Below are 11,751 nucleotides of genomic sequence, written 5' to 3' on the forward strand. Positions count from 1 at the left end.
TGCCAATTCTTGTTTGAGGATTGTGATGCAGCACGATGGCCTAACACTAACAGGATCAAAACAGAAGTATTCCACTGTATTCTGTCCGAGACAAACTACAATGTATATATAGGTATTTGTTATCACTGATTGAACAGTACATTTACAGTCAAGCCATGGTGCAAAGCATGGTCAAAGCCTTCCTACATGGTCCAAGCCTTAAAGAGCTTTTCATAATGCTCTTAAAAAAAGATTAATGATGTACAACAGGTATTAAAGCAAGTGGATTTCAGGTCTGTGTACAACTAAATTCATGGCTCAACTCATAATACAGAGCCAGTATGTACATTAACCATGAATTTTTTGCGCATGTAATGCCACGCTGAGGTGCACTCAACAAGGGCTTACATGTACATAGTCAAGGTAACCACACACATCAACAGAGTCCTATTGTGAAAAGGCTCCAGACTTCGGCAATAGACTGGTGTGAATCTCTGTTGGGTCCTTGTAAGATCACCTCACAACAATGGAACCCTTCTTGTCAACTAGCTCACAAAATAGGCTCATTGGGTACAAAGATCTTCCGAATAAACAGAACCTATTAATATTATGAAGAGAAAAAAAATCATACTCTAGATGAAGTGTGTACCTAGACAAGTGGACCAATATTAGGAATTTCACAATAACAAACTGTTGGCAATTGGTATCATCAAAGTCACGTTTCTCATTGTGATGAACATTGATTTTCCAAGTACTTTAAAAAATGATTGGCACAAAAATGTGAATATTGGGTATAGAAAACCACAAACAACGAAGCAAAGGAAAAAAAACCTGGTTTATAAAGCAATGAGCCGTAGGCCCTGATGAGTAATTTTGTTTACTGTAGGGACTATTGTAATTTTTAAAATTCACTTTAATGAAGAGAAAAAAATCCCACTTGACAGTATTTCTAAAACAAAATATGTATGCCAAATCTTTCATCGCCAAGGATTCTTTTGAGGAAAAAAAATATGCACCAGTTTGAATTGTGGAACAAGCTTTCAAAGAGCTGTCATGCATACTTCCCAAATCCTTCAAAATTGCACGATTTGTTTGATTCAGTTGGACTGCCTGATGGGTGATGACTGCACTCTTTAACTGATCACGTTTCAGTTCAGAACTGTGCTCCAAACAAATATTTAGCACTTGGCAGCTGTTTGGGTATAACAAGGAAGTCCCAAAGTGATGATAAAGATGTGTGTGATTTCATTAAGGGAGATGTGCAGCAGATACTGGTTTAATTGAAAATTAATAAATCCGTCAATTTTTGCACTTCCCATAATTTTTCACGTGTTAAACACTCAATCAAAAGAGATTATCCCTTCAAATATTTTGGAATGTCGGGACGACACAAAGCAAGGCGCCAGCGTTTATTGAGAGTGGCCAATATTAGATTTTTTTAAGACCCGGCCGCCCACATGACAAACAAGGTTATAATAAAGAATCTGAGAATGTGAGATTGTCAATAGGAAGCCTGCCTGCTCCAGGGTTGCCTCACATCTCGTTGTCGTTGGAAGAAGAAGGTGTGAATGTGCATATCATAACAATTACCCAATATGGGCAGGGAAAGGCTTGGGGAATCATTCTTGTATTGTCTGTAGATGATGAATGCAAATTATTAATCAAGGTCTGGACAGCTATAATGTGTAGCTGTGTGACTAGGAAAACATTCCTCGTAAATGATTCACACAAAATTTGTCTTTTGACATGTTTAAAACAATTAATGACCAACGAGCCTTTGCTGCACTCAGCACTCTGGAACCCTGCTCCCTCTGCACGCACCTCCATGACTCACCCTCCATCTTCAAGACCCATCTGAAAACACATCCTTTCAGACAATCAAGATCCCTTTGTATCGCCCGTGGAAAGCACTGTTCATTTGTTATAAATTATCATTAATTAAAATATTTAATCTTTTTAACTTTTGTAGCAATTATAAACAATATCTATAATCTAAAAGCAAATTAAGAGATCAAATTTCAAATCAGTGTTTTTCATAAAATTGTAGTGCTTTTTCATGCATACATGTACATATGTAGGTGGTACATCACAATTTCTTGATTCAGGTATGATACAGTATTGAAACTATAAAGAACAGTTACATCTTGGTTAAAATTTGTAAATTGAACCGTTAGTGGTTTACACAGAAAACGTTAAAACTGAATACAATACACACACAACTGAGGTTGATAACACTAATACACACACTTACATGTATTCTACAAACAAAGGTTTCTGAAGGCAAGGCTGCACTACCACTCATCGACTGTGAAAATACAGGCAGATGGCCCACGCTATGACATACCCATTTTGTCACCTTATGGGTTGGGCAGTATGTGATGAGTGTACTGTGACTGTGAGAGTGTTTATGTTATTACTGTCATTTCTCAGAGGGTGGAGAGATGAGCCCGCTACACTAGTGAACCTGAGTCAACCTCAGTTTATAGGCTACTGTCGTTATTTACTCATCTCTTATTCTGTGTTCATATTTCAGATATAACGTAATTTAGTTTGACGATAAAATATTTTATCAGTCTTTAACTTTAAATGTTATTTGTTAAAATAAAAAATGACCTGCATCAAAGCACGGATACTTGTGCATAATTTTACTGTGAAGTGGCCTGTACATGTCACAATGACAATCTACAGGAATTTTGAAGCTGTAAACATGGTAAATATATCTCAATTAAAACACAACTCAAAGACAACACATCAGAAAAATCAATGCTCAATCAATGAAGATCACAAGCCAGACAGGAATGCAATATTGATTTTGAAGAAGTGTTCCCCTGGCAAAACTGACCAAGCTTTTATGAATAATGTTATTATTACTCATAGTGTGCAAGATATCTGTGATAAAGGCTTCTTTGTTACGGTTAATATCATAAATGCTGTATTATCCCGCAATTTGAGGTACATGTTAGAAATCCCTTTGAATAATGTACGTAATACATTAAAAGAGAGAAAAAACAAATTTAGTTTTTATATTTAACTTTGTAATTGAATGACACAGGAGCAAATATTCAAAATCTTGTGAAAAATTACCCATCTTTAATGAATAACTCAAAATAACTAAATTATACATTTAGCCTACAGTTTCTGGCTTCAGGAAGACCACATAATGTAAGCGTGGAATCGTAATGCTGAACTTTGGACCCCTATGTATTAGCGTAGACAGTTTTCAATCAAATCATCCACAACACTAGATGTACATCCTACTTACATCAACGAGAAATAAGTCCTTCAACCAACATGATTCAAGAGTTCAAGTCGACCCTGATAACTGAACTCAAATCCAGATGACAGAATGTAGCCTAATGAGTAATAGTATAAATTATAATATAATGCCATCATTTTCTTGAAACGTCTGGATTTGATTCCTCTTAACACCCCCACCCCCACCCTCCAAATATGGGGTTTTTGTTTTTAGCATGAAATGACAAGGTTTCCTGTCCTTTTTAAGTTCGAAATAGCAACTTTGTGTCAATCTTAAAAAAATAATAATAATAATAATAATAATAATAATAATAATAATAATAATAATAATAATAATAATAATAATAATAATAATAATAATGATAATAATAATGATGATGATGATGATAATAATGATGCGTTTGTAACCGTTTGTTATGAAACGCATATGGTTAGAAAGCTGTTGAAAAAGTAGAATACAATGATCCACACAAACATGCCTCGAAATTACGTGGTTTTCTTTTTACCTCGTCGACTAACACATCGGCCATTTATGGGGGTCAAAATTTTGACTCCCATAAATGGCCGACCATGTTAGTTCGCACAGTAGAAGGAAAACCACGCAATTTTGAGGCAAACTTGTGTGGATCATTGTATTCTACTTTTAAAACGTCTTTCCAACCATATGCATTTTATAAAAAACGGTTACAAACGCTTTTTGTAGACCAACTCGACCGATCCAAGGCAACGTGTTCCTTTAACGGTTCATACATCTGTTCATCAGGCTTACACACATGGTGAGCACCTGTAATTCATATTTGTCTACAATAAATACAAACGTGCAATTCAAATTATTGCAATACATTTAAATGGGCAAACACAAGCAGTATGTGATCCATTGACTTGTTGCAACTGTAAAACTTCACATGTTGAGCAGATGGCACAATATCCCCTCAGCCCAATCCACTTCCATCCAGCAACAAACCTGTGGTTGCTGGGATGGATGCTGGATGTCTGTGAGACTCCCCAGTGATTCTACCTGACAGTTGTACTGTTACCCAATGCAGGTTGTAATTTTGTGTAAATGGATCCCTCATGGATTTGGATGTTGGAGTAATCTGAGATAAATTGCTCACTGAATGATCTGTAGGATGCATGTTTTCCAGAGATGAATTCTGTCTGTAAGTGGACAGTTGATGCATAGGCCTACATAGTACATGATATACATGTAGGCAAGGACCTAGCTCTATGGTTGATGTTACTGCCATGCAAATGATAGCCTATTGTCTACAAGTCTTTAGAGAGGTTTCTGTGAACATAGTGAACACTGACAACAGGCACAGATTATACTTTTAATAGGTCTTTGTTTTTAATATGGAAATAAACAAAAGGTTAGCGAGATTACAAACTGACAAAAAAGAACCGCTCCAGTTTTAATCAGCTGTTGGCACTGAAGTATTTACGGTGCATCAAATTGTTGAACTTTTAACTAGTATATTACAAAATTCGTCTTCAAATTGTAGGCCTATATTTTATCTGGAGAGGCCTTAAAATCCTTATTTTGACTGGATAAAGTGGTAAAAACCCTGGGGACAAAAACTTATTAAATTGTATTTATGATGAATGAAGCTGAAGGTCACATACAAATAGTTTTTAGCCAATATATTTTTAAGCTTTATTTTGTAAGCCTTCCCTTGTAGTCTCACATGTTTGTGTAGGTGTGAAAACTACAACAATGTATGTTTGGTGGGTGTGTGTAATTCCATAAATTTGTTTACAATTTTTTTTTTTTAAGCTGCAGAGTTGACATCACTTTAGAGTATTCCACTCTTCACATCCAATTTCATATTTCATACCTTGATGCCCAAACAAAAAAAGGAAATCCCAAATTAATTTTAGTCAAGGCCAGATAATCTGCTCCTGATAAAATGGATTCTGAACAGGTGTATTTGCCAGGGCAGTAAACTGGTGAAAAATATTTCCAGACAGAATTTTCCTTTTTTTTAATGGAAACAAGATTCAAAAGGAAGGCAGCAGGCCTACGTCACTGTTCTTTGGTTTGGAAGAGTAAATGGTTCTCCCATCCTCCAGTTTCCAGTGATCACCCCTGCATTAGTAGTACAAACAATTAGTGAAAACTACATCCAATTCGGTGGTTTTAATACATGCAGAGAGAAAATAATTTTAAAAACAAGTTGGGTTCAGAGTGGGATTTTTCGCACACACATTGGGCTTATTTTCAATAGTAGCAATCAAAATATGTAACAACAATTTCTGGTGTCTTCAGTAAACTACTATTTTTCATCGGATGCTGTTACATTCCCTTGATCAAAATACTTGACTACCCTGGATGCAGTTCATGTAATTCATTTTCCAGTCAATTCCAGTAGGCCTTGTCAATTTTGGCCATAACACGGTAGGCTGTAGCACTGTAACCAACTCAGGTGGAATTGGTTTATTAACCATGACCATTCATAAGCCTCACACCTCGGAATTCCAATGTAATCAAAACCTTACTCTAAAGTAATCTGCTACGAATAAAGCTTAAAGCACAATATGATAATTAGTTATGAATACACGTAGTAGAAGTAATAATCTTGCAAGGGGTCTTAAGGTACACCATTTTCGATCTCAAAGTTTAGAAACCAACTAAATTTTAACAGCCCTCTCGATTGAAACTAAGGAGATTTTTTACTTTGATTGAATGACTGTATTATTACATTCAGTCTATGCAATACATGTAGACTACTAGCCTTGCTCAAGGCAGTTGAATTATTCACTCCGAAAAAAGACCGCCGCTGTATAAAAACACACCCGTATTCACTGTGCGTAAAACCCACCCGTATTCACTGTGCGTAACATCGCACGACACGATGCCCCCGTACACTATCCGCATGCGGAGGCTGTCAGGCCGACAGCCTTGTAGGATCTGTGTTGAAGCCACTGACCTCATTACTATAATAAGCGAAGAGTTCCCACGGTCAGCTCATTACCATAATGCCCGCGAAAGACGAGACATGTTTACCTCACACACCACCACCACGGACGCATGATAGGGTCCAAAGGTCGTGATAAGGGACGTGCGTGATTGGACGTCAAAATGAATAATTCATTTGCCTCACATCCTGTGTTGTCTGATAGGTCTGACGAACGATATACATATTCATGAGCTGCATACTAGCATATCCTCGAGCCCCCCCAATTTCGTCCACTATTGGAATTTTTTCAATACAACACATTAAAACGGGAAGATACAGATCCGACAAGGCTGTCGGCCTGACGGCCTCCGCATGCGGTTAGTGGTGTACGAGTGCGATGACTTGTGTGAACAGTATTCGTGCGATGTGACAGTGTGTATACGGGTTGGTCATTCGGTGTGATCGCACACACCATGCACAGGGTATACGGCGGGTGGGTTTACAGCTGCGTCTTTTCGGAGCGAATAATGCGACTGCCTTGAGCAAGGCTAGTAGACTACATGTATTTTAGCAAGGATTCAACCATGATTCAACCAATGCTGGGGCTAACATGTATGTATGAGGCCTGTATGAGACCCCATAGAAACTGCCATAAAATCACAGTCAACTGTGTTTAAACCAATGGTATGACCAGTTAGTGCTTTGTAAAAAGCACCATACATGTAGAGCGTGCACAGAGAGCTAGGGCCAACAAGCACCATAGAGCCTGCACAGACCAAGGACCCCCAACTCTTTGTGATATTGTGTTCTGTGTCAATTTAAACTATTTACTTTACAGACTTGCCAGAGCAATAAAAAAACACATGATGTAGGCCTAAGTACATGTGAAGGTGGAATTGGCAAACACTGCTTGCATTATTTACAGTGATACCAATATTATCTCATCGATAGGTCCAGCAAGTGTAAACCCATAATGAATTGATAATGATGGTACAAATATTAACCACATTAGCATTATGCTGCAGAGCAATAAAATTACATAATAACTGTGAAGTGTATTTCTCTAGTACAACAACAGGTCACATAAAAACCTTCGGAAACAAACTATGAGTGTGTGTACACTACACACATCTGTGTAGGCTTCATATGAGCACTACAATTGAGAATTTATATTAACTCAACATTAAATTGCCTTTCTGGCAGGCTTGTCTTTGTTCAGATATTTATTTATCAATAATTTTCAGACTTTTATTGCATAGATTTTTTGGACGGGACTTTGTCCATCATAACAGATTATCAAACTTAGCATTTCAACTACACATCGTGTACACATTATATCGGAAGAGTGCATGTCATTAGGTCACATTGACGAATATTGTACTTGTGCCTGGACATTTCAAATTGAATTGAAACTTGCCCTGGTTTAATAGATAGATTGGAATGCTACATTATGGGTGAAAACTGAGATCTATTACATTATGACAAATAGTTTATTTTTTAAATACTTTATTTTCACAAAATTTAACCCCCTCCCCCCCCCCCCAGCAAAAACAAAAATGCGGAAAGCCTTATTCATTTAAAACTTGACAGATGAAAAAATGAGTTAAAATTTCAGCAAAATTACTGAAAAACGACCTGTACTGTACACTTTGAGCTCAAATGATTTACTTACCCCGCTGGATACACGACAAGGCCTGTGTTTGGGTCACATGCAAATGTTCTGTTGTCTTTTACAGTAAAGCCAAGAACTCGATCAAGGGTTACCTACAAAGGATTTCGAAAACAAAACAATTTAAGTCATTTCACTGTTTGAAATTATCTGAAACCATCTGACACCAGAGATTTAAATGAACAATCCATCTTAATACTTCAATTTTAAGCAGTGAAAGGGTTGTTCAGTATTAAGTAGGCCGAAGGAAAATTTGAGCATCATGGACCTGGTGTTTAAAGGCACTGGACACTATTGGTAATTACTCAAAATAATTGTTTTAAAACATAAAAACTTACTTGTTAACAAGCTATGGAGAGCTAATGATAGTAAAAACATTATTGTCAGAAACGACTCCCTCTGAAGTAACGTAGTTTTCAAGAAAGAAGTAATTTTCCACTTAAATATTTGAATTGGAGATCTCAGAGGTACATGTAGACTTTGAGGTCCCGAAATCAAGCATCTGAAAGCACACAACTTTGTGTCATAAGGCCGTTTTTTGTTCAATCATTATCTCGCAACTTCCACGACCAACTGAGTTCAAAATTTCACATTTGGTTATTTTGTGCATGTTGAGATACAACAAGTGAGAAGACTGCTCTTTGACAATTACCAAAAATGTCCAGTGTCTTTAAAGACAGGACATTTGGCTTTCAATCCTGCCCCACCCACAACCTAAACGGCCACACTTTATTCAGTGAAATATAAGCATTGACATTGCAGTGTGGTAATATAAGAACCACACAACAAAAAACTAATACACCATTCTAACTAGATGAAAACCTTCTTTGAAACTATCATAGATTACTCAATTGAAAATTCTGAGTTGCAGAATATGCAGAATAAATTTCACGCATCAAGCTTCAGAAGCATTGGAAACAGCTGACTGATTGTGTTTGATTCATGAATAAAACAGAATGACCCTCAGTCTGGCCACTGAAGTCAAACAATGTACTGCATTGTAAGTTGTAGTCCAATTGATTGACTCCAGTTGGCAAATCAAAATGCAGTTTTATAACATTAAATTTTTCCCAAAGATGGCAAATTTACACTCAGCTGTTTTTAATGACAATAATTATATTGACTGGGCAGTTTGGTTAGTGGCCTACATTAATTCCTCCAATATCCTGCTCGTACTATAATACTGTTTGAAAGTTATTCAAACTTTTCATACTGGTTTTTCTAAACTGTGAACCTGTAAAGCACTTCGTCTGCTGTTGTTTTGTTTAGTTTTGTAGGCTGTTCCTTGACAAGCCTAGGGAGTCTGCTTTTTTGGAACATGCCTCCACAGAAATATTTTATTTAAAGGAACACTTTGCCTTGGATTGGTCGCGTTGGTCTTTGAAATACCTTTGTAACTTACAAAATGCATATTATGGGTAGAAAGATGGTGTAAAAGAAGAATACAATGATCCACAATCATGCCTCGATAGTGCGCCGTTTTCCTTTTACCTCATCGACAAACACGGTTGGCCATTTGTAGGAGTCAAATTTTTGAGTCCCATAAATGGCCGACCTAGTTAGTTTGCACAGTAAAAGACAAACCATGCAATTTCAAGGCAAATTTGTGTGGATAACGCAGTTGGCCATTTAAATGGCCGACTGTGTTAGTTCGCAAAGTAAAAGGAAAACCAAGCAATTTCAAGGCAAATTTGTGTGGATCATTGTATTCTACTTTTAAAACATCTTTCCAACCAACTGCATTTTATAACAAACGGTTACAAACGCTTTTTATAGACCAACTCGTCCGATCCAAGGCAACTTGTTCCTTTAAATCGACATTGCTTTGAGTTGATATGAATTGGTGATTGACCCCTAGTCCTTCTACATTGTAAATCCTTCACAATTGGATCAGAAGGATTGGGGACTGTAAGGTGTTACAAGAATTGCTTTTCCAAAATTGTTTGTTTATACTTAACACTGTTAAGTATAAACAAACATTTTAGGAATAGCTTAACTGTTCATGGTGGTTTTAACGAAAGCTCTCACCCTTTCACAGAGAGGTATTCCTTTGCTTCTTTTCTTGGTCAAAGGTGCTCGGACCGTTCTCTTGGATGAAACAGTCGTTCTTTCAGCTAGATTAAGAACGTTCGGTCTGACGTTGACGTTGCCGCTCATACTGGCATCTCATTACACTTTACAGCACATCAGAGGAATAAACTTAGGTTCTTCCTACACGTCAGCATTTGCTCTTGACATGATCAGCAACATTCAGGAGAATTTATTCTATGTGAGAATAAAAAGATGTATTAATGATGTACACCCTCGTCAAGTGTGTAAGACAACACTTGCTGGTTTTTAGTGTCCTAATCAAAAGCTTATCTTTGTTGCACTTAGAAATGTTGATGAACTTGACCACATGTATTGTAAAGAATTTTTTTTTTTTCTTCAATATTTTGGGCAGAGGGGTAGTGGTTTTGTTAACCCGGGTTTGAATTTTTTTTATGAATATCAGTTTTGTTTTAAAACACTATTAACAAGGTAGTTTTAACTAGGGACCTATTGCTTTACTGGCCAGTTAAGTTCCAGTGTAAGCAAAGTCTGCAAATTGTATAGCCTTCTCTTTAATGTGTACAAAAAGTCCAAATTATGTCACATTACCAGATTAGTTAATTCTAATAATAGAGTCTTTTATAATGCTTTTTAGTAAAATTTTGAAAAATTTCCATTTGCACTTGCCTGGCCTGGAAAAGTTAATGAATCGTTACAGAAAATGATAGGACTAGGAGCCTAATTCTCTCATTTTCAATTATTATTATTAGAATTAGGCTAACCATGCTAACAGAAGTTGATCTTTGTACACATGGTTAAACTTTACTTTAAAGAGAGCGATTAAATTTATTTTAATTACATTTTTTTTAACCTGATTACAATAAAATGAACAATGCAACACTCTTACCTAGTAATACTACCAACTACAATGAACAGTCATCAAACAGTAACACATAATATGAAATACAACTACAATACTGTCAGTGAACAACATCGTTGATTTTTACTTTTGTTTTAAAATTTTAGATACTTACTTACTACCTCCATCATGATCATGTCCATGAGTTAAGCATAGAGTAAGTTAGTAAAGACAAAACATATCATTACCTAGACCCAGTAACTGGGGCGCTGTACTCCTTTTCAACAATTTTTGACTTTATCTGTCGTGCTAGTACGACAGATAAAGTCAAAAATTGTTGAAAAGGAGTACAGCGCCCCAGTTACTGGGTCTAATCATTACCATGCATTGCCAGCCGTAGTGCTTTTCGTCTACTCAATCTCCTACTACGGCATTCATGGTCGGCATTGGCTTGGGGGTGTGCAGTTTAGATGTACAGTGTCACTTGATTATAATTCCGACGAGTTACTGATTCCGCTACTCGGCCGTCAAAATCACCGAGTAACTAGCTGGAAATATATCCACACAGTCAAAGGTCCGAAGTCCTACTGTATCAGTGTCTTGGTCATTTGGTGTTATTTTTTTAATAGGTTTTTGTTCCGACGACGTGTTTCTCTTGTGTGGCCGTTAGATTTGCACGGTGCGATAGACGATGACGACCAGCGACTGACCGTCTGTGTGTTCTTTTTCTAACTGTGCATGCCCTGTGTTTTGAACCCCGTCGTCACACTTTCGTTGTGGTTTCTGTTGATCTCTCTGTCTGTGTGTTCCCCCCCTCTCATATGCGTCAATCTTGCCTCTTTTGCGGCAAATTCGAAATTCAATGGACTTATTCTGCTCCGTTCCTTATTACTATCAGGCCATCTCATTGGCCAAATAAGAGAATGTTGATATATTTTAACCAATTGAAACATGGCTAAGGGGACTTTCCCACGTGTTTAATAATCGTCGTTGGAGGCGCTATGTTCATTTACAGGTTGTTCGCCTAAAAATACTGCGTACATTGTGTCAGAATGGACGGA

The 11,751-nt window shown here is 37.0% G+C and overlaps 1 protein-coding gene across 4 annotated transcripts in view; it reads right to left on the minus strand.

Moving 5' to 3' along the window:
- The window catches only part of LOC139954392 (uncharacterized), a 63,995-nt gene extending 52,490 nt beyond the window's left edge, over positions 1 to 11,505 (minus strand). For all 4 annotated transcript variants that reach the window (XM_071954186.1, XM_071954195.1, XM_071954177.1 and 1 more), the window contains exons 1-3: positions 11,072 to 11,505; positions 9,829 to 10,065; positions 7,804 to 7,895 (exon numbers count right to left, since the gene is read on the minus strand). In XM_071954186.1, the coding sequence (XP_071810287.1) occupies positions 7,804 to 7,895; positions 9,829 to 9,957 (221 nt within the window). In that variant the 5' untranslated portion in view covers positions 9,958 to 10,065; positions 11,072 to 11,505. The remainder of the gene's footprint in view (positions 1 to 7,803; positions 7,896 to 9,828; positions 10,066 to 11,071) is intronic.
- Between the last annotated feature and the right edge of the window lie 246 nt (positions 11,506 to 11,751).

This window comes from Asterias amurensis, chromosome 1 (assembly GCF_032118995.1).
Source record: "Asterias amurensis chromosome 1, ASM3211899v1".
Classification (NCBI taxonomy): domain Eukaryota; kingdom Metazoa; phylum Echinodermata; class Asteroidea; order Forcipulatida; family Asteriidae; genus Asterias; species Asterias amurensis.